Source organism: Leiobunum rupestre, chromosome 4 (genome assembly GCF_980474605.1).
Source record: "Leiobunum rupestre chromosome 4, qqLeiRupe1.1.hap1, whole genome shotgun sequence".
Lineage (NCBI taxonomy): Eukaryota > Metazoa > Arthropoda > Arachnida > Opiliones > Sclerosomatidae > Leiobunum > Leiobunum rupestre.
The window spans coordinates 73,319,127-73,342,050 of NC_143387.1; the positions used below are offsets into that span (position 1 = coordinate 73,319,127).

Below are 22,924 nucleotides of genomic sequence, written 5' to 3' on the forward strand. Positions count from 1 at the left end.
GGAAAGACCCGAATGTTCGACGACGTTAGAACTGGTCGGGTTTTTAAACTTTGATAAGTATCATAATTCAAAATGTTAACACAGGCTCCAGTGTCAATTAGCGCTTTCACATTCGTGCCTCCAACGTTGAATATCTGTATTAGATTGTGTCTGTCCGATCTATCCAAGGGAGGTAAAATAGTTTAGAATGGATTGCTAATACCGGAATCAGAAATGGGTGTTAGCGTATATAAGTGAGTGAGAGTCGGGGATGCTTCTGAATGAGGGTCTGGTTGCTCGGTGTCAATTTGGTGGATTTCGGTAGTGGTGTATTTAGTGTCGTGTTGTTTCATTTCCATTTGTTTTGTTCGACAAAAACCTTCAAAATGGCCGTAGCGTCCACACCACGAGCACTGCTCGGTTTGCGCAGGGCAGCCAAATCGTCCACGTTGATGGGGAAACTGACCTCCACAATTGTAGCAGCTAAGATGAGAGTTCCGTGACGGGTAAGTTTGACGTGTCTGCACAGGTTGAGCTCGTCGTGAAATTGTAGTACTTTGCGGGGTAGCAGTGGGACGGTCAGAGTGTGATTCAAGCTGACGTGGGTGACGTGATGCGTTACGGCGAATCGTATCAACGGAGCTGCGTGATGAAATGATGTCTGACGATTCCTGATTTTCAATCTTTGTCGCTTGTTCGTCAGCTTGTTCATAGGACCTAGCAGTTGTCAAGAGTTCATCTAATGTGATGGCAGGATCACGAAGAGCGATTCGACGTAGGTGTCGTGAAGTGCAAGTTTGTATTATATGACGTAGAATCTCCACGTCGGGATCGGCGAATACACAGGTTTTTGACAATGATCGTAGACGAGTGTGGTATTCGTCGATACACTCAGACTCACGTTGGCGCGCACCTCTGAACTTGAAAATTTCGTAAGTGGTGTTACGGCGGGGTAGAAAATGATTATTTAGTATTTGAACTGCAGCGTCGAATGCATTAAGAGCCAGGGCTGGCGGTTGTGGAGGTGGTGGGATGGGCAAGGTATCGTATATATCCTGGACCTCGTCACCAGCGTATAGTAATAGGAGATTCTTCTTGCGGGCTGGACCGTTAATGTCATACGCAATGAGAAAGGTATTAAATCGTTTGAGATACTTTTCCCATCTGGTGCCAACGTCATCGCGATTTTCTTGCACGGAAAATGGTGGAAAATTGGTCAGTTGCAGAGTCATTGTTTGAAAAGTTCGTTTGTTCGAGTGTTTTTGAAAAGTTGGCGCGTGTTTTGTCGCGGGCTTTAGAAGAAAAGATGCTAGCGTTAGGCTTACTATATTCGTTGTGGAATGGAAGAACGATGCAATCAATGTTACGATGAAGTTGATAGAAGTTAGGTGTGGGTTCGATGAATCTCCGTCGCCAATATCGTGTCTTCCGTTTTTCAATATGGATTTGATACTAGTTAAACTTATTGGTTTTATAATTTATGCAAGTTTTAGGTATAAGAAATTTATTATCCACCGCTCCGTCCAACGTTCCATTTCCTAACTGCCTTTTTACACGTGCCTCTCTTTTTAGCGCGGACTCGTGCACGTTCTCCTTTAATTTTCAATAGATTAAGCTTCAACGTATATTAGAACAGAGAATGAAAAGTACGAAATATTACAACTACTACCCCAGAGTGTGTTGTGGGCGTTGAAAGCGTCTAGGATAATAGCTGGTGTGTCAACTCTTAGGAGAAGATCGTCGAAAAATTGTCAGGAGTCATAGATGTTAAAAAGCGTAATCCAGCCAGTGGTAAAGCGGATCTTAAGAGCCAGCACTTCCATCCAGACACATCCTGGGGAAATAAGCTGTACCGTCGGAAGAGACCTAGCAACCAGAATCGCAGGAGATAAACGCGGTCCGCGCGGAACACATCATAAAATCCAAAGAGGAAGTTAAAATTTAACTTCATTTTTCATTAATAGATGGCACCGCGGTCTCCACTCAAGTCGTTTTTTTCTCGAAGAATAAGATATATTCATGGCCATCTCTAATAACAGGGGCCTTTTCATAATACAGGTGGCAATGATAGAGCCGGCAGTTGCGGTAATTGTGACCGAGGCTTATGACTGTGATTCCTTAAATCAATTTTAGATTCCGTGATTCGCCCGAGATTCCGTGATTCGCATGTGATTCATCGATTCGAGTAGGATTCCAAGATTCCGAAGATTCGAATATTCTAGATATTCCTAAATGAAAAGTGACAAAATATTTATTTAAAAATCCAACGTTTCGGAGGAACTCTTTCTCCTTCTTCAGGGATTTTTACAAGTCAGACTTGTAAAAATCCCTGAAGAAGGAGGAAGAGTTCCTCCCATATAAATCTTATACTCCTACCTAGAATGATCCCGTCTACGAGAGAACCTGACGCCAAGACATTTTGTAGCAACAACTAATGATTATGTAGTCTTTGCTTAAGCTTCAGCCAATCAGCAACCATTCATTGACTACGGCAAGCCACTAGCGCAGAATTCCCATAGGTTTTTGCTGGTGTTTTTCACATGAACCACTTCAACGTTTTTGGATTTTTATTTAATAATAGTGATAAGATTTTTTTAACTTTTAGTTTTGTTTTCATATTTACTTATTATAAGGAATATTTAAATGCAATTGTGAGGAAGATAAATAAGATTTCGTTTAGGTTCGCTTTGAAAATATTTAAGCCTAGGCCTGACATAGGCCTAACTTTTAAAATAGCAGGCAATGTCAATGGCAGTTTTGGGAGAAGCCGTGACTGAAGATCCTTAGTATTAACCTTTGTATTTAAAGGTTATTTCACATTTAAAGTAAGTAATATTATATTTATTATTATGTTTGTAGAAACTTAGATAAACAAAACCCTTATGAAAGAGTAATTATATCCCAGAAAAAATACATTACACTAAAGAATGACACTTATGACGAATTGACGACAGTCATTGAATTAAACAGCAACAATCATACTGATAATTGTCTTATTTTTCAAAACTTTACCTTCTATTTAATAACATGCTTTTTCTCTTAGAAGCTTAGCCAAGATAAATGTCTCGCTCTCTGCTTAAATTCAACATTCCACTGTTAAACAACATAAGAGATAGTACTCAACGAAGACCGATATTTACAATGTTAAATAAAGTGTTTTTAAAAAAACGGATATTGCAGTAATTATAGTCCTGAGTTGTTGTTCCACTAGGCTCACTGAACTTCCTGAAGTAATTTTTACCAAATCATCAATTTGAAAGCCCGCCGTTTGTTAACATTTCAAATTGCCCCGAGGCTTAAGGAAACCCAAACTTTTACCTGTACAACGACACATTACCGTCCACCGCAAATCGTTTTCTAAATGTGGAAATGAAACATCGAGGTGCCATAACAACAAACAACGCAATAGTTATCCAAAACGTTTGTATATAAGAGAAAAATATTTACGAGTAAAGAAACAGTCTACCATGTTTAAAAACTAAATTAAACTCGATCACGGCCCCCTGCACGCGCTCACAGGGGGCCGTGACTCGATTGACGTGGGCCAATCAAATGCGGATTCTTAAGGTGACGTAATTCATAATCGAATTATTATTTTCAGTAACTCAAACTAGATGGCATCGAGTCGTTGCCGTAGTCACTCTTTGAATCGTGATTGGCTGATAATGACGAAACCTCCGAAAATTTAATTGGCCCATTTTGTATTTATACGGAATTATTCTATGTTATAAGATTTCTATAGCAAAAACACGAGAACCACCATTTTTCTAGAGAGTGAGGAGTAAAAACGCGAACAAGTAAAGAGAGCAATAAGTAGGGGAGAAAACTAAGCTTTAATGGGGAAAAATATGCGGTACTTCGGCCGATAGGCCTTCAAGGCGAAAAACTTTAATACGACTAACCGACAATTTGAAAATGTTTAAAAATATTCTATGGTTCCTCCGAAACGTTGGATTTTTAAATAAATAAATTGTGAATTTTCAAACCGTTTTAAGTCTCTTTTCATTTAGTTTTTCACAATGTGCTTCTCTTCACTTCTAGAGATTCCTGATTAGATTCTTGAGATTCGGAATCACGGAATCAAGGTCCGTACGAGATTCCTCGAAGTGACGGACCAAGTTGACGGACCCCTCGATGAAATATAAAAATATTAGACAAGTTAGTTTAAATATTACGCCAAAACATTTCATGTTCGGGAAATTAAAAAAAATATATTATTTAGTTTCTTGGCAGACCGAAAAGGGGAGTATAAATTTTTCGAGTGGAAGCACTGTTAAGGATATGAACACGGAAATAATTCCATTGGAATGATCGGACTTTGGAAATGACACGAATGCGGAGATAATTGCACATTATTTAACCTAATTTAGTTGTGTATTTTAATTGTTCCTGAAATAATATAATTAGTATTGGTCAGTCTTTTTTTAAAACCGTCCATAAGTCATCAATCCAAAATGGACATGATGTGGAAAATAAGGGAACTTACTGATAAAGTGTAAGTCCAAGGCTTAACACTTTAAATGGTTTCTTAGATTAGTGTTTAAATATTCAATAAACTACCATCAGGAATCCTTTGTTTTTTCTATTCTTAAAAATTTATATGGTTCCTTTTAGCTTTTCATGTAAGTTAATGGTATTTAGGAGTTTTAGCTGTAGAGTTACTGTTATATATTTCATGGCATGTGTCAAGGCCACAATAGATATTTCTACTTAATTGTGTTTTTTTTTAATTGCAGTACCAATGTGGTAATGAATTACACTGAAATGGAAACTAAGGTCAGGGAAGCCACTAATGATGACTCTTGGGGACCAACTGGCCAACTAATGCAAGAAATAGCTAATAGTACTTTCACATACGAATATTTTCCAGAGGTAATTCTTTGTATAGTGGGGTACGTTTTGAAGTTTTAAATTATATGAAGAGTTTACTTTGGGTAACAGGTCATGGGAATGTTATGGAAAAGAATGCTTCAAGATAATCGTAAAAATTATAAACGAACCTATAAATCCCTTCTCCTGTTGAACTACATGGTTAGAAATGGCTCTGAGAGAGTCGTAACAAGTGCCAGAGAACATATTTATGACCTTAGGAGCTTAGAAAACTATTCTTATTTTGATGAAAATGGGAAAGATCAAGGAGTTAATGGTAACTTTCTTGTTTTCTTACCACATTTGTGGCATTTTGTAACTTTTTTGCATCCTTATAGTTAGGCATAGAGTGAGAGATCTTATAGATTTTATCCAAGATGACGACAAACTAAGAGAAGAAAGAAAAAAAGCCAAAAAAGCTAAAGATAAATTTATAGGCATGTCATGCGAAGCTACCGGTTTTAGGTTAGTAGGAGTTTCCTTGTATTTGTAATTTTTAGGGGTGTATCTTTAAAACGGTGGTTTTAGCTGTCTCTAGAAGCGTTTTGTATTGATTTTATTCAAAGCTTTTTGCTCTCTTTCTATGTCTTATCTAAATGTTGGTGTGTACCCAATTTTTTATTGGTGAGAAATTTAAAATCTCGATAGTCTGGTTAAAAGCAGGCTTTAAATTTGGTTTTTATATGCCAATTAGGTATAGTGATAGATTCGATTCGGAGCCTAGAAGATCTAAGAATGAATTTCAAGACTCATTTTGTAACAGTACAACAGGAAATTCTACAGTTAGTCGACTAGCCAAGTTGGGTTTCGGGCGAAGAAGGAGCTTGGATGATGAAGGAGATTATGGGTATTCTATTTTCCCTGCCCACTTTTTTCAAATATTGTAAATAATGGTAGGCAGTGAATATTGTTTTGTTAGATTCTTAATTTCTGGAAAACTTACCAAAATCAGAAATCTCTCAATTTAAAAGTTTTAAAACATAGTCACCCCACACTAAGTCACTGGTAATTGTAAATTTAAATTAATTTTTCAAATAATGTAAATTTAGTGTATGCCATTATCTACAATATTTGCATTTTAATGTACGTTTATTTAACTTATTTAATTACCACTTTGGAACAATGTCGCACCCCATGCAAAATGTTCGTAAAAATTCTGATTTCTTGTGATTTTATTCAGATACGAAGATGATTTTGGAAATCGCGCTGATAAGAAGGAATCTTACGCAGAGTATAAAGACGATGCAAAAGAAGTTGACAAAAATTCGACCAACAATAATATAAACAATAACAATGGGTTTCTAAGTAATAGTAGTAACGGAAGTGCCACCAACTTAAAATCGTCCCCTCCAAAATCTCCTCGCAAAATTGACCTTGGTGCGGCAGCTAATTACGGTCAAGATTCCCCCAAAAGTGGCGTGAGTTTCTTTTCTTTTTAAATGAATTTTCGAGAAACTGAATAATTTTTGTCATTTAAAGGAATCATTCGCAAACTCAACAACAACATCACCGGCTCGTTCCCAGAAGCAAGAAAGTAATATTCTGGATCTTTTAGACTTGAATGTTGCCTCTAATCAAACAATAACTCAAACAAATCATCCTCAACCAAGCGGTAAAATTTTTCTTCTCTTATTTTTCATTCATAAGTTAGTACTTAAATATAACATTGAAGAATAATATCAGTTCAGGCATTGAAGAATAAAATCAGTTCAGGCATGGCTCCCGACAAACATTAGAGGGGGGGGGGGCATCACATAGATATTGTCAGAGTGAGTGAAGGGACAAGGTTTTAATAAAAAAATAATCAGCTATGCTAATACCCAAGGCACCCATCTTAGGCTTCATATATATCTTCAGCAGTTTGGGGGGGGGGGCATGGGGGCAAAATTACAGGTTCCCCAGTAAGGGAGAGCCATAGTGTGTCTGTCTCAACTTTGAAATTAAAGTAAGTTGGTGATTTTAATAATAAAATTTTTATCCCTATTTGCTATTTTGTCAAAGTAAAGTTAATTTTTTAGTTTTTAAAGCTTTTGAATTTTTAATAAGTCTTGGTGTACCTGGATAGGATTGTGCTATAGTTGCGGGCAATGTTATGATTTATTTTTGGTCATTGGTGAAACAGACTATAATAAAAATTATTGTTGAGAATAAGACGTGTCATACTTATATTATTCTTTTGTTACTTATGGTTTAAAAAGATTTATGGTTGCAGCCTCAACAGCTAATGGCGAATTTGCTGATTTTGCTAATTTTGAGAGTGGACCCTCTACCAATAACAATAGCTCAATTGCTACGTACGTTACTGTCATTTTTAAGCCTTTGTTCACTTTCTCCCTTTGTGTGTTTGAAATTAATTTGTGAAGAATGTTTTCAGAAATGATGATTTTGCTGACTTTTCATCGGCATTCTCGAATCAACCACAACAGCCTAACATAAACCCGTCTGCTTCTTTAACGGGTTTGAGTACCATGCCTCCCAGTTACAACCCAGCATCAGTCCTTAGCCCATCCAACAATGGCGTTTTTATGAACACTATGACCGCAACAGTACAAGCGCAAATGGTCCAGATGCATGGGGCTATGCATCATCCCATGATGGGTACAGCCACTCCTCACGGGGTGCCACCAAATTTTCACATGATGAATCATTATCCCAATAACTCTGCCATGATCAATCCTATGCTCACTGTAAGTTGTTTTTTTTATCATAGGAACCGAAGTAATTTCCTCGCCTCTTATACTTTTTTACCTTCAGCCGTCTTCCTTCTCTAATATGGGAATCCCAGTTAGCTCCATGTCAACCAGTGGAACTCCTACGGTACAAACCAGGAACTAATTTAGGATATTGAGACTGTACGAGTCTACTTTCCAGGCCCACTGTCATGTTATCAGTGGCGTAGCTAGGAAAATTGGGCCCCAATGCAAGATAAGAAAATGGGCCCCTGTAACCTGTCAATTTTTGTGCGTTCCAATGTACGTGATTGGGTGCTTTGGCCTATTAAGTCACTGGCTTCCAATATCGTGATAATGACATCACGGTAATACACTATAAAAATATACATGTATAAGGCGTTCTTTAGTGAGACAGGCGATCAGACAGTCGACTCAGTAAAAGTTTATGGGCCCCAATGCACCGCATTGGCTGCGTTGGCGTATTTACGCCACTGCATGTTATCCTACATATAACCTTCTCTTTCAAACAAAAATCAACCCCATTTTTCCAATTGTATAGCACCACCTAGTATTGGTCGTAAAAGTTCGTACAACTTAAATAACAATTTCAGTAATTTTACTCAAAATAGGAAAATACTTGGAAGGTTCTAGTGTTACTATTTCATTTTGAATTCTAATTTTCAGTCAAGCCTAGATAGTTTTTCTCACTTCTGTAAACGATTAGACTTGTACATTCTCACCAACCTAAAATAAGTTCATACAGACATTTGTGATTGTTTTTCTGATACCAATGCTGTATATTTAGAACTCTCGTAACACGTGGAGTAAGGAATCTGGACGTATCAATATCAGTGTGGATAACCTTAGTCCAACCAATAAATACGAGAAACCTATAGCACCTTCCATGAATCAGCTAGCTACAGGTATATTATTTAAAACAAGCGCTAATGCTATAGTCAAACACTACAGTATTTTCGTTTATTTATCAATCTTTATTTAATGTTATCTAAAATATAAAACATAGTGCCATTTTTTGGTTCAAGTTCAACTTATTCTTTGAAATTTATGGTCACAGAAACCTTAAAACAAAAATTCTCTAAATAAGGAAGTAAAAGCTGGGTTTTATTCGCGTCTGAGGATGCCAGTTAGGGAATTAGTGGCTCACTCGCTTAAAAGACGTCCATGGTTCAACTTGGTTTAATTTCAATGGTTTTAAATAACGAATCGTTATTATTTCTCCATGTTATTATTAATACTTGTCAGCCATTAACTGGGATCTAGGCTGAGTTCTTTGGATTGAGAATGAGGATTAAAGGAGTGAAGCTAAGTTGGACACATAATGATAAAAAACTAATAATGAAAATGGGCAATAATGCTAAACCCTTAACAAATTTAAAGAAATTACAAAACTTAAGAACTCTTACCAATAGATATTCAAGCATAAACTAAAGATGCAAAATTCTGACCAAATAGATATTTGAGTCAAAAGCAAATTAAATGAAGTAGACAATTTTCACCCAGAAAATGTTGCAAAAACAGTGAATACATCTTAAGCCAGGTTATCTAGTTCATGCACAGTAAGCTAAATCAGGTTTTGGTGAAAATGACCTCTCCACTGACCAGAATTTTTATAATTACGACCTGAATATACTTACTTTCTCAATTTAAAATAGGTTTTGACAGTAAAGAACTTTGAATTTGGCGTTTTTTATGAAATATGTTGTTTCGTTAAAATACGGGAGGTCATGTGTTAATGTGTTTTTACGTTACTAGCTATAGTTATTGAAGATAGAGCATGCGCTGGAGTCGACAGATATTGAAACAAACTTAGGCTTGTGATGCAGATAAAAACATTTAATTTTATTTTATGGAAATACCTATTTGTTTTGAACATTCTCCGTTGTGTAAATAATAAATTATGATACCTTGATATTTAGGAGTTCCAATTGGAGTTCCTAATTTGGCCACGAATCTCCAACAAATGACGATATCGCCTCAGCAGCAACCCCATGTTAGAATGGGAATGACTATGGGACCAGGAGGTATGTTTCTTTTACATTTCAGGGTGACCAGACTTCCTATATTTCCTATATTTTCCTATATTTTTAATGCCTTCCTATAATTTCCTTTATTCGTACCCATTTTCCTATAATTTCACGGTCTTTTGAAAATGAAAGAACTTTTTTTTACGTGTCATCATCTACTGTAAATACTGCCATTTTCGAACAAAATCTTGAAATATACGAGCTTTGTAAATCCGCTAAGTGATCCAATAATGCAAGAAAGCAGTGTACAAAACATTATCAATATTCTAGGTGATTCTAGTCAAAGTATACCGATATGCAATAATTACCTAATTATTTTTCCCATATTTTTCTTAGCCTATTTAGTTTCCTATAGTTTCCTATAATTCGCCTATTTAGTTTCCTGTATTTTCCTATAATTCGCCCCTAAAATTCCTATTTTTCCTATAAAATTTTCAAAGCTTTTCTATGGTCACCCTGACATTTTATCTGGTGTTTAATTTTTAATAAACCAAACAAAAATATTTTTTTATTCCAAATTGAAAGTTGTTTCTCCAGGAATGATTGTGCCAACTCAAGGTGTAATGGTAACTTCACCACCTGGAGTTATGCAACAGCAGCCATCTACAGGCACTATGTTTGGTAGCCAAGGACAATTTGGTTTCTAACCTCCAACGTGTCTAAATAATAATCCAGCAAAAAAATTCAAAGAAAGGCAGTCAAATTTGCGTGGCTTCGTTTAAAAAAACTCGAAATAAGCGTTTCTATTTGACAAACTCTCCCAATGGTAAAAAAAATCTACAATTTTATAGTTAAAGAAATTCAATCATATTCCTGTAAAAAAATTTCAAACAAGGGTTCCTGGGGGAAAATATATCATTAGCTTAAATTTTTCTATATTGGTTGAAACTCGGGTTAAAAATTTTATTACGTTGAAGAAAATAGATTGTGAACTATTAATATTTTTTGGACTTCAGAATAGATTTAACTTAATATAGGTCGAAGAACAAATCTCTTTTCATTAATTTTTTGTTAGTTAATTTAACTCTTTTGATGCTTTGAATGGCAAACTGTGCAAATAGGCCTTGAATCATTTGTTAGTACTTATTTCTATTATTTTCATGCTAAAGGTGCTCTAGAAAAAACAATTTTCGCTTTATGAAAGCAAAAAAATACTGTCAAAAGCATTCCATTGAAATGAATTACAAGCCGTTTTGTTTAAATTTAAAACATCAATTTTTTTTATTTTTTAACAAAATTTCAAAATAAAATTAACATTTAAATTCTATCTGGATTTGAGGAGGCTTAATAAGACCGTTGTGATTGTTGCGTAATGATGTTGATTTCATGGAATGATATGAGAAAATTAGAATTGTATATTTGCAGGGGGGTTATTGTTTCACCTTTTCGTCAAGAAACGGTTACAAGTATTTTTTCTTTCTCATGTTCTTTTATTCAGATATATTTTGTATTTATGCAACAAAAAAGAAAACCAAAATGTATGTATATTTTTTAGTTTAACAGCCTTTCTTTTGTATTTTGAGAGTGTAGATAATTTGTTTCAAAGTGATATGTAGTAATAACAAGTTCTATAAATATATATATTAATGGAATTGGGGATAAATAAACAAAATTCTTTGTATATATTTAGAAATGAAGTGTCAATGAGATTGAGCCTTTAGCAGCTGCTCTTTAACTTTGGCTTCAGCTTCTTGCTGCATCTTCTCTAGTTTTTCCAAAGTAACGGATTTTAACGGTAGTAGTTTGGGTTTGCATAAGACAAACGTGGGAGAGGTGTCTTGAAATAGAAGTCCCTTGGTTGGGATTACTTCTTTGATAAGTATTTGATTGGTATTATTAGTAGACATCGACAACTCTTCCCTATGTGGCCTGTGATAATCCAATTTGGTTGAAGGCGAAGTTATATAATTGTTTTTATTACGAACAATTAACCATTTCTTCGAAATAATACAATATATATAATCAACTAGCCTAATGTAACTACAATAACTTTAAAATAGTCAATGAGAAACAGACGCGAATGGAAACTCGGTTGAGGTCAAAGCTCATGAGCTGCGGCACTGCAGAGTTGCCTCTTACTAAAACCGCAACTGCAGCCAAAAATATTTTTACACGACCTGAAATTATTTTATACGTAAAGGGGTTACAATTTTAAGAGGAACGAAAATTATTCTTTGAAAAAGAAACCAAAGCCTAAATCTTTAACACCCAAATACTTTGCAATGGGTTACTTATTTCCGGCATTCTGAGAGTAGCGATTGTGCAATCGGTGTTTTTTCTCGGTGTTGCGACATAGCAGCGCTGCCAGCCCGTACGATAGTATCATTCATTATATTTGGAAACACCTTACGCTCATAACTGTTTATAACAAGAATAATAAAAACACGTTCATAATGCCCAAGTATCAATATATTTTAACTTGCGCATTAAGAACGTGTTTTTATTATTCTTGTTATAAGCCGTACGTTAGTATCGTTTTGTGCAATAATTTAACCCTCGGTACTATGTATGATAGAATAACATGCTTTACAAAGTTTACGATACTTCAGTGAAAATGATTTAAAAACCAGGAACTTTGTTGCAATTTTGGAATTTTACCTACTGAGGATTGAGGAACAGTCGTCCTCTATTTTCCTTCTTTCTTCTAAAGCTTAATTTTTCTGCCATTGTCGTTATATTGTCGTCTAGTTTTAGTGGCTATTTTACGGGTAAAAGCTGTTAAAAAAGTAAACTATACACAAAATCAGTTAAATTATTAGATTTATTAGTGGTTTTATAACGATATTACAATATTTAATTGTACGATAAATTTCCCAAAACTACGATAATTTCGATAAAGCTATGTGATCAGGCTGGCAACGCTGCGCCATAGTCGCGACTCGCCACCGCTCTTTGAAGATGGCGGCGGAGTGCAATATAGCCCGCTGCTCTCAAGAAAAGCGAACTTTTAGAAAAGAATTTCAAAAATGGAGCAGAAATATATTATTAGTTGTAGGTGAGTTTAAAAGAGGAATCGTTTTACATTAATTACATATATGGTTCTACGATAAAATAGTCCTTGTTTCGGAACCAAAGTTTCTACCTGTTATCATTTTTTTTATTTTTAAGAGGGATCCTGATGGATTAAAAAGCTAAGTTTTTTTGGGAAGGAAAGGGGAGGGGGGCCGTTTTTTTGGAAAAAAATATACATTTACATTGTCACTATGTCGTAGGCTTCATTAAAACAAACTCTTGGTCAATAATATTATTTACTCCTTTTTGATCGCTTAAATCATTTTTGCTGTTAGTTTTGTGTTTATTGTATAATTTTAAGTAAAATTTGTTTAATAATTTAATAAAATAGGTTTCGAACGAATAGCTGAAGAATTTATGGGGAAACAAAGATGGAAAAATTTTCAATCGCCTTTTGATAACTTAGGTATATGATAAACTACTTGTAAATTGCTACAACATTTTCTGTAAAACTACATATTCATTTTATAGATGAGTTAGAACCTGTTGATTGGGTACAAGATGATGTGTGCTACTTTTGTCAATCAAAGAAATCGCCGCCTTTCGTACGTAAATTATCTAGCAATGAACAAACAAATTTAATATTAACTGGATTTCACATAATAGGACCCTGCCAGTGGAATAATCCCTATTAGTAACGAGTATAGCTCATTACCAATAGATAATGGAGAAGATTCATCTGACCAAACCATCTCCGCATGTGGAGCAGACCCTTCTAAGGATCAACCTTTAGATCTAAGTCTGTACTCAACACGGAAACCAGATCAACTAAAGCCTACTTGTAATGGTAATCCTGTCGGTGGTGGGCCTAGTGATGACGGTGAAGGCTCTGATTCGGGTATTTCTGGCTCTAACTCCTTTCTCAAGGTACCGCATGTGCCCGTCAAATCTGGGTAAGATGAAAGAGTTCTAACCAACTGATAAAAAGTTAAAAATTGATTTTACATTAACAAAGGGATTTTCAAATAAGAATAACTAATTATATTAAACTAATAAATGAAGTTTTCCATTTGACTGCTCTCGATAGCTCTAGATCACCGTAATTAACATTTCTTGCACTGATCACTTTTTAAAAGTTCCATTTACTACTCTCAAACCTACTAAAATGGAACATGAATAAAATGAAAACCAATCTGACAAGTTTGACATAACAATTGATAAAGCCAGTTCTTTTTTGTTCCAATGATCTCAGTTTGCTCGGAGCAAATTTTTACGCATGTTACATTTTAGCTTGGGAATAAAGCAATCGTATCTTCTTACTATGTTCCATTTCTATATAAAGAACATTCCATTTCTCTCTCCTCAATTGAGATTAATGACATTGTCGATATATTTGTAGGCAATCTCGAGCAATTAATTGGAAAATTAAGTAACTCTCTTGACTGTGAAAGAATGTTTTTGTTTATTTTCAATAGTTCTAAAAGAAGATTTGATCCTAATGGTAAAAAATCCTATACTGAAGAAGAGCTTAAAGCGGCTTTACGTGATATTCAAAGTGGGAAATTAGGAACAAGAAGAGCCGCTGTCATTTATGGTATTCCTCGATCTACCTTGAGGAATAAAGTGTACAAGATGGCATCGGACAAAAGGCAACAACTCCAAAGACATCAACATTCCAAAATGAAGAAAAGTAGTCTGGATGAGCCTTGTATTGCTGATGTAACTTCTCCTGCTTCTCTTAAGGATATTGAGGAAGATAGTAAGTTTTTTCTGAATTCATTAAAGGGCTGGTACATTAACCATTAATTTTCCATATTTTTTTTTCCTTAAGCGAAAAATGGTGTCGGTAGTATTTCAGCCAGCGAGTCTTTAAGACGCCTATTGAAGCAAACAATTACTTTGAAACAGCAGAAAGATCTAACAGGGACCAAGAATAGTTTGCTAAGCCCCATTCCTAATTCGTTGTCTGACGAGAGAGTAGAAGGTGATAATGAGACGCCTTTGTCATCCTCCCTTGAGGGGGATAAAAACACCGTAGATGCCTTCAACTTGTCAACAACTACAGATTTTAATCAGTCCATATCTCCTATTTTAACTCAGGTAACAAAGATTTGCTATTAAATTGTTTTGTACCTACTTTGTGATGGTTTTTTTTCACTATAGGTGTTAGCCAACATCCAGCATTTGGCATTAGCGAATGGAGCCGCTGATGCTAATGACCTTAGAGATATTGTAGCCGAAGAAGTTCATAATACGTGTAGTTCGTTTCCCTTATTGCCAGAGTTGATTCGTAGGTTGGCTGAAGAGAGATTTGAACTAGAACGGGACAAAATGATTAAAAAACAGCTTGAAGATGATTTAATTATGGACAGTGATCCAGTTGTTGAAGATGCGACGAAAAAGAGCGGGGATGAGAGTTCAGTCTGCAACTCTGGGTCAGGGGCTTTGTCCAATGTGATACTAAAGATTCCGTCCTACAGACCGACTAAACTCTGTTCTGTCGGATCTACAACCAAAATGGATTTAGCCACTACCAATTCTATGACAAAGACACTACCTCCCCATTCACCTAGGCCCTCCACCGCGTCTGCGGAGAACGATGCCACCATTTCTAGTCAAAATAGCTCAGGGAACAACAAAGGTTTTACGGTGTCCTTAAAAGAATTAATAGCCAGGAGCATAAACCAAAGATTGGGGAATTCTTCTGAAAGTGACTGCCTTGTTACAGACAATTTAGCTGAAAGATTAAGCCAGGGTCAAGATAAGATTACTAACGGGAACTCGTATTATACCGAAGACCACAGTGCATCTATCAAAGAGGAAAAAGAATTGAACAACCCAATCAACAGTTTGGTTACGCCAAAACTCAAGAGTACTAAAGACGCTTCTTTGCCTTCTTCAAACACCACCTCCGCCAGCTTGAACGATTGTGGGTCCAATCAGCTTCATAAATCTGAGAAACGTCGACGACCTAAAAGAGGAAGATATCGCAATTACGATACGGATAACTTGGCTCAGGCTGTCCGAGCCGTTCAGAAAGGAGAAATGAGTGTTCACAGAGCCGGAACGTATTTCGGAGTTCCTCATTCAACCTTGGAATACAAAGTGAAAGAGCGTCACCTACTAAGACCGAAGAAACGGGAGAGTCGCAAAATATCCGCTTCAAAGAGCTTTAAAAACAATCCGCAACGCAGCAGCGATAATAGTCAAAAATCGTATTACTTGAGAGCTGATAAAATTAGCGAACAGGATGGTCCCTCATTCAGTGGCCTTTCACCAAATGGCCTTTCCTCTTCTCAAGCTGAAGACGACGAATTGGAAGATGATGAAAATTGCGATAAAGAGATGATCAATGGATCTTCAGTAGCTCGCAATGCAAACCAGTTGCCATATTCTTCTAGCACCTCAAATTTACCAATGCCAAATCCTTTGACTCTCTGGCAAAATTTGCCTTTTTTCCCGTTGGATTTAGGGCTAGCGCAAGTCGCCACAAACGGATTCTTTGCCTCTCAAATGATGAAGAAACTTCAAGAGAATGTCAGATTGCAAGAAGAAAGCTTGAAGAAGAAGATGAGTGCTTACGACAATAGTGAGAAAGATCTTGCGAAAACTGCTAGTCTGGGAAACAACGTGGGAATATTAGAATCGCTAATCAAATCCACTTTGGAAAAATCAATTCCAAAAATTTCTGAAAGTAAAAAAACCAAGAACAATGTCACCTTGGAAATCCCATCGTTTACTCTGGGATCTCCACATACTGGTGCATCATTACTGACTTCTAAAGAGCATTTGAGGAAAGAAGTTTGATTGGTTTTTAAATAGAAACTGGTATATATTTAATACACATATATATATATATATTCCTTTTTTTGCGTTTCTGTTAGTTAAAATTTACTTTTTACACTCTGTTAGTGTTGAATTTAATGATATTAATTCACTCGCATTCCTTATATAGAAAAAAATGTTATAATTTAAAAAAGCTTTTTTGTTAAAAAATTTATGAAAACGAAATGTTTTTCAGACCTTTGTTATATATATTGGATCTTTTAATAGATCCAGTGATAGGCGTGCTAGTCAGTTTTTAGATGAAAATATTTAAAAAGATAACAAAAACCCCTCAGCACCTTATTAGAAAGGATAAAACAATTCACTTTGTGATATGTGTAGTTGCGCACATGGAACGCTGTTTTTCAATTCAATATTTGCTTTTAAACTTTTCAAAAAAACAACCTTTTTTTTACCAGCAAATAAAAAGTTTAGTGGTGCAAAATTGCAAAATATATAGAAATGAAAATCGCCAGCTGCATAGGTGTATTATTGCTAGTCGTTTTATGATAGTTATTTATCTCTGAATAATTTTTTTTAATTATAACCAGTTTAATGGCCTTTTTGGACAAATTATACGAATCAACAAAATTAATGTGTGAAGAGAAATGAAACTAGAAAATATATCAAGCCATATTTTCGTACATGGAAACATTTTAGAAACTGAAATTTACATGTGGGTCTTTACTTAATTGTAGTTAAATTAATTTAGCATTTCTTAATAAGGATTCCTACAATTCAAATTAAATTATAAACAAGATTGGCAGAATTTAAAATTTTATTTCGGTGAACTAAGCAGTTCAACTTCTAGTCTTTACGAGCTTCTAATTATTAATTTGTGAAGTTATTATTTAATATTTTTTTCAATGGTTATAAAGTCTTTAAAGAGAGGAAAAGGATAAAATTAACTGTAATATTCTACAATTTTTACAATGTCAAAATTTTCTATAAATTGTATTGACCTTAGTGAAAAATCGTTGAGTAGACTTAACGGTTAAAAAATGGGTAAAATTTTGACTTAGTTTTATTTAAAAAAAGTCAAAAAGAAAATTTTGAACAAAATAAAAATATAGGCCTAAACATTTGCCTGGTAAATGAACCTTAAAAAAGTAAATCTATATATATATATATATATAAAAATCTAAAATTATATATTATACAAATTATATGTACATGTATAAAAGAAACGAATTTACTGATATAAAATCCCTACAAAGTATATATAATTTTTAGGTTAACTACAGGGATTTGAAATATTTAAATAATAGTAACTTTTCATGTTTGTACGTGATTTAAAACAAATTGAAAATGGATGAAAAAAATGATCTTTTAAACGACAGTTTTATACATAAAAAATATACTAGCGTCTATGATGAAATATCTCAGATTTGAGAAACTCGATGTAGGCGTAAACCGGTATTTAGAAAACCAAAAATCTGGGGGTAAAAAAAATTAATTTTTAAAATAGTTATATTTTCTGGATAACTACATGATGTCACTATTTGTCTTAACTGTATTTGTATAAGAAATGCTTGTTAAAGTTTTCTAGACTTTAAAAAAACAAAAAGTACCAAAAAAGTGTAAAATCTAATTGTACCAGTATTGTATGACAAGTCCTATGGGCAAAAAGTAATATTTTACGAATTTCTAGGTAAAAAAAGCTTAACCGGTGTACACAGAAATACTTCGTCTTGTATATAAGTGGTTTTAAAAGAACACAAGAGTTAAATATTTTTTCCATTCAATATTTAACTATTGATAGTTTTCATTTATGCTTTTATTTTTTTCTCTCTCTCCGATATTAAATGGATATGTTAAATTAATTATAACCTCTACTTAGTTGAATAGTTTTATTTAAACGGTGTTCTAGATGCATTATGTTAAAAAGTCAATTTATTTTAGTATTTTTAGAGGTATTATTGTCCAGAAATTTTTTAAGCACCTGTGATTATGACCAGTCCAGTTCTGTACGATAATTTGCATTCCTTAGACACTACATTTTATAATTATTAGTTTTCATAAGCGTATTATTTTGATATATCGCACCATCATTCCATTATACGCTTTTGGTCGATAATTTGTATCTAAATGCATTATTTTATAATCAATGATGCTTTATTATTCCAGTAGTATTTAAAAATACTATTTAAAAAATAGCTTTTATAATGTTGCGTATTTTCTCTGGCAGTTGTAATTGCGATTAGTTTTATTGTTCTTTTTAATTTTATTTACATTTTAAAGCCATATCAGGATTTATTGCTAACATTATAAATCTATTATTGTGGCAAGCATTAAAAGTGTGTGATATTTATACAAAAATATTCGTACATTTCTTAATTTAAAAACGTAAAACATTTTCACTCAAATCAACGGTTCATTCTGTTGCACTAATTGTGTTTTAAAGATATTTGGCCATGTAATAGATTTATTTTGTCAGTTTATATTTTTACGTTAAAATTAATATTAGAATTTATATAATGAATTTTAAAAAGACTATGTTGTTTTTTCATTAATGATGTCAGTTAAAATTGCTTTATGTATGATAAAAATTTGCTATTTAACTGTGTTTTTTATTCATTTAGGTTTTGGGGATTTGACTTATCAGTTACTGATATGTTCAATATAATTTTAGAACAATTTTATTGACTTATGGTGTCACACTGTTACCATGGTTTATATATTTACACCGGTTAGACTACTTCGGCTCAGAGATTGACGTTTATCATGAGCTACTCCCGCGTTAAGAGAATTTGAAAAATACTACTTCGCGCCTACAGCGCCGGCTTGTGTAAAGTTTCTGAACTATAATCAACTATTGTTAAAATAATATTTATACTTAAAAATGGAGCTCCACCTATATTTTAAATTTAAATATATCGTAGATAATTAATACATTTTAAAATACATATTATCAAATTATAAATACGGTAGCTGATAAGTGTATTTATAATTAAAATTTATAAAAATTTAATTTATAATAAATTAATTAGTACTGTTTATATACATTAGAGGGCGTACCAGTAGCATAGTGGAAAACAGGGTTGCCTGTCAAAAGAACTTAAGGGGCTCAAAACGCTAGCATGTATGTGTACAAGTTCTAAAGTTTTTATTAACTGGCAAAAGGCAATCCCCATCACGCCAGTGAGAATACAGTTAGGCGCTTACATAGCGCTAGATAGTGATACAGTTCACGACAAGTAGTCTAACCCGTGTAAATATATAAACGGTGCTGTTACTGTATTAGCTTTTATTGCATGGTAACTAGCATAAGTAACATAATAACAATAAGTATGACAATTAACGAGATTTACAACCAAACTGATTTTCATAGTTATTGCGTAATCAAGATGTTTTCTCAGCACAGAGCCCTCTAGTGTCTAAAATATGCGAGACTTCCGCGAAGCCGAAATATCTGGTTTGCGATAGATATGCGGAAGATTAGGCTAATATGGTAAAAATTAAAAAAGGTTTTCTCGGCGCCACGAGCTCATGTTTTTTATCACGCATGATTCGGACGTGGGCTTCAAAACAAAGCCAAAGACCCTCGCGACAATTGAATTGTATGACAAGTCCTATGGGCAAAAAGTAATATTTTACGAATTTCTAGGTAAAAAAAGCTTAACCCGTGTACACAGAAATACTTCGTCTTGTATATAAGTGGTTTTAAAAGAACACAGGAGTTAAATATTTTTTCCATTTTGGGAAGGCGTGTTTAAGAGTCTATATATTCTATTGTATAGTATATAGTTCTCGTTTCCAACAGCGGATGGCGCTACCAACAAATGATAGAGTTCTCAACTTTTTTAAATTTGTTTCGTGGAAGGCAGATTGAAATTGTCATTCTAGCGGTACTATTCCCAATTCAATGCTCACGACTCCAGAACGTGCTCTCCGATATTAGGCTAAAACTTTTATCAAAAAGTAGTCATCGAAAACGGTAAGTCGCGAGTCCAAGCACGGCCAACTTTGATCACGCGCTTTTCGCGCTACTACGGCCAACACATTCGTCGAAATTCCGCGAGCAAGGATTTTCCCCATATAAACTGTACTATAATGTGCAGGAGTTCAGCGCCACGCTCGGTGGTTATATTGTCCCCAATGTAAAAACTATACTAAAAATAATAATCCGCTAGGGGCGCTGACGTCATACACATCTTTTGCTCATAGGTTAACACAGGGACGTCAACGAATGAGATGGCCGCTGTAGCGCGAGAGATGCGCGAGAAATCAAAGTTGGCCGTGGTCCAAGTCATTATCGGCTTGGGAAAAGGAAAACAAGACCGCCCAGCCGGTATGTTAGTTTCACACCGCACAAAGTATGGTTAAGCAAAACATAATGAACATAATTCTTTTAAATAATGGAAATTAGTGGGAATAGGATTTAAATTAATACTTAAACTTTGATTCGAATGTGTTTATTTTTGGAAATTTATATCAAACATTTGAGTATGGTTAAAGTACCAAAATTCTTATAATTTCACAAATTCATAAAAAGATACCCTTGATTAATGCATATTGGTTTTGACTTAACTTGCAAGGTAATCTGAGTCCTGTGGTGTAGTCCATAGAAATAGAAATTAGACTAGAAGCACGATTGAATTGGGCGGGGACGTACCAGCTAGAAGGCTGCCATCAGAGTGGAATCGCGATAGTCGCGCCATCTCATAGAAACAATTTAAACTAAATAAGTAAATATGGTCACGTGGAATAACATAAAACAGATCGTAGGCAACGTATTAAAAACTTTTTTTTTATTTATCTGACATTATATTAAGTTATTTAAACAGCTTTAGGAAAATCATAAAAATCTCAAGAATCTACTATATGTACCGTGTCACCCTTAAAGTCACAAGTTAACTTTGCGGAATCATCACACTTTAACTAAATTTTAATTATTTCAGTGTGGTTTAAAATATGCCTACATGAGATTCCAAAATCTTGGTTTCAGTGTCTTTTAAACTATCATCAGTATTAGTCAATTTGGGTGGTTTCCGGTAGTTCACTTTTGCCGTAAATTTTCTGAAATAACCTCTGATAAATAGGGAAACTAAATAACAATTACTAAAATCAATAAATTGGCATACTCTAGAAGATGTAAATATGCTTTGTTCTGGAATAGATATTTTTGTGGGCTCTTTCAAATTCTTGTTTTAATAAAGAAATTATTCATATTTCAGTTAGTTTTTTATTTCAGAATGTATAGGGTAATTTTTACTTGTGTAGGTACAGCATTTGCTTTCCAATGGTGCCTTTCTTTTTGAAAGTAAATTTCATCCGGCAGAAAATGTTTACTACACACAAAGTCATATCAAGTAATTGAAGATGGAGTCCAATTTTCGCGATTTACCGCTAAAACCCATTTTCCTAGTAATTCAGCATTTCTCAGAGGAAATCTTAGTGTAAAAAAATCTCTTATTCCGAGATTATTATAAAATATTTACTATAATATTACATACTTATGAAATTATAATTTTTTTCTTTCCCAGATCTCTCTTTACAATGTGAAAAAGCGCAGTTTTTAACCATTTTTGCGGATATGCTTTTAGACGCAAAAATTTAAACACGAAAAGACCACCGCTGCGCACGACGTGATGCGCAGTGGATCGCCTTTTTTCCCCTCTTCGAAATTCACGTCGTAGCCATGGCGACAATGTTTAATGCGTTTGTCAGATGGCGCGTACATCGCGATTTCACCCTAATGTCAGCCTTCTAGCTCGCCTGTTTCCCTTGGGATTGACGGAAAGGGCAGTGCTTCTAGTCTAATTTCTATTTCTATGATGGGTGTAGTCCTAAAATAAAAAAAAAACCGGAGCGCTACTTGGGTACGGCCAACTTTGATTACGCGCGTAACCGAAGTTGGCTGTACCGGCTGATATAAATATAGGTCCAACTTCGATTTTTAGCGTGATCGAAGTTGGCTGTACCTAGGTAACGATTTGAAATTGTTATGGTATTTTTCTGCGGGCAAAATTTATCATAAATTCACACACCCTTTATTCGAGAAAATTGATTTCAATTCAATTTAATTCATTTATTTTTCAATATACATTAGGAAGTACAAAATAGAAACAAGGCGCGCCCTGGCAAAATGGAAAAACAAAGGCGGGGCGGGGCCCTGCCTTTGAAAAAAGCACCGGGGCGACGCCCTGCCCCGACTACACCACTTTATCTGACAAAAAGTTATATTTTGAATTTCGATCTATTTGTGGCAGAGCTATAAACGGGTAGTCTTTACGTGAACTTGTAAGTTAATATACCTAAGTTTTGCGAATGGTGTACGTCAAAAATTATCGTAATAAAAATTTATCTTCTACATATGGCCGAATGCCCCCAGTAGCCCTGCCAAGAATTTTCTGCACATAGGCCCAGCCTGATTTAGAGGCCCCATCTATAATGTTTATTTCAAAAATTTCCTGACTTTTAACGATTGTTTTTAAATTTTGACATTATTTCTAAAAGTTTCCCCTGCAATGGATTTTTTTAAAGGCATTTTAATCAAGGAATGACATTCGTCGATTAAATTTTTCCGAGGGGCAGGTCACTTCCATTTTGGCTGCGTCTTAATCATAGTAAAATGATTAA

At 34.6% G+C, this 22,924-nt stretch overlaps 3 protein-coding genes across 8 annotated transcripts in view; 2 read left to right on the forward strand and 1 right to left on the reverse strand.

The window, feature by feature from the left end:
- LOC149948994 (cytolytic toxin-alpha-like) overlaps positions 1-3,511 on the reverse strand; it is a 27,441-nt gene extending 23,930 nt beyond the window's left edge. The window contains exons 1-2 of one of the 4 annotated variants that reach the window (XM_090172881.1): positions 3,298-3,499; positions 2,992-3,204 (exon numbers count right to left, since the gene is read on the reverse strand). The gene's annotated coding sequence lies outside the window, so the exon portion shown is untranslated. Of the gene's footprint in view, positions 1-2,991; positions 3,205-3,297 lie in introns of all 4 variants that reach the window. The other 3 variants (XM_090172883.1, XM_090172884.1, XM_090172882.1) reach the window with 3 other exon arrangements.
- A 756-nt stretch (positions 3,512-4,267) lies between these two features.
- Positions 4,268-11,175, forward strand: LOC149948996 (clathrin interactor 1-like). 3 transcript variants are annotated; one of them, XM_090174216.1, is made up of 13 exons: positions 4,268-4,474; positions 4,716-4,851; positions 4,921-5,125; positions 5,187-5,313; positions 5,543-5,695; positions 6,029-6,266; positions 6,328-6,460; positions 7,061-7,142; positions 7,223-7,535; positions 7,603-7,665; positions 8,326-8,443; positions 9,458-9,562; positions 10,103-11,175. In XM_090174216.1, the coding sequence occupies exons 1-13, from the start codon at positions 4,434-4,436 to the stop codon at positions 10,210-10,212; spliced, it is 1,824 nt and encodes a 607-aa protein (XP_090030342.1). In that variant the 5' UTR covers positions 4,268-4,433; the 3' UTR covers positions 10,213-11,175. The 3 variants fall into 3 exon arrangements, with proteins under 3 accessions (XP_090030342.1, XP_090030339.1, XP_090030340.1); XM_090174213.1 differs by having other exon boundaries at positions 4,269-4,474; positions 10,091-11,174; XM_090174214.1 differs by having other exon boundaries at positions 4,269-4,474; positions 5,549-5,695; positions 10,091-11,174.
- Positions 11,176-12,401: 1,226 nt separating this feature from the next.
- On the forward strand, positions 12,402-18,876 carry Eip93F (Ecdysone-induced protein 93F). Its single transcript, XM_090174217.1, has 7 exons — positions 12,402-12,560; positions 12,909-12,983; positions 13,049-13,122; positions 13,184-13,470; positions 13,993-14,276; positions 14,349-14,617; positions 14,681-18,876. The coding sequence occupies exons 1-7, from the start codon at positions 12,464-12,466 to the stop codon at positions 16,322-16,324; spliced, it is 2,730 nt and encodes a 909-aa protein (XP_090030343.1). The 5' UTR covers positions 12,402-12,463; the 3' UTR covers positions 16,325-18,876.
- The last annotated feature ends 4,048 nt before the right edge of the window (positions 18,877-22,924 follow it).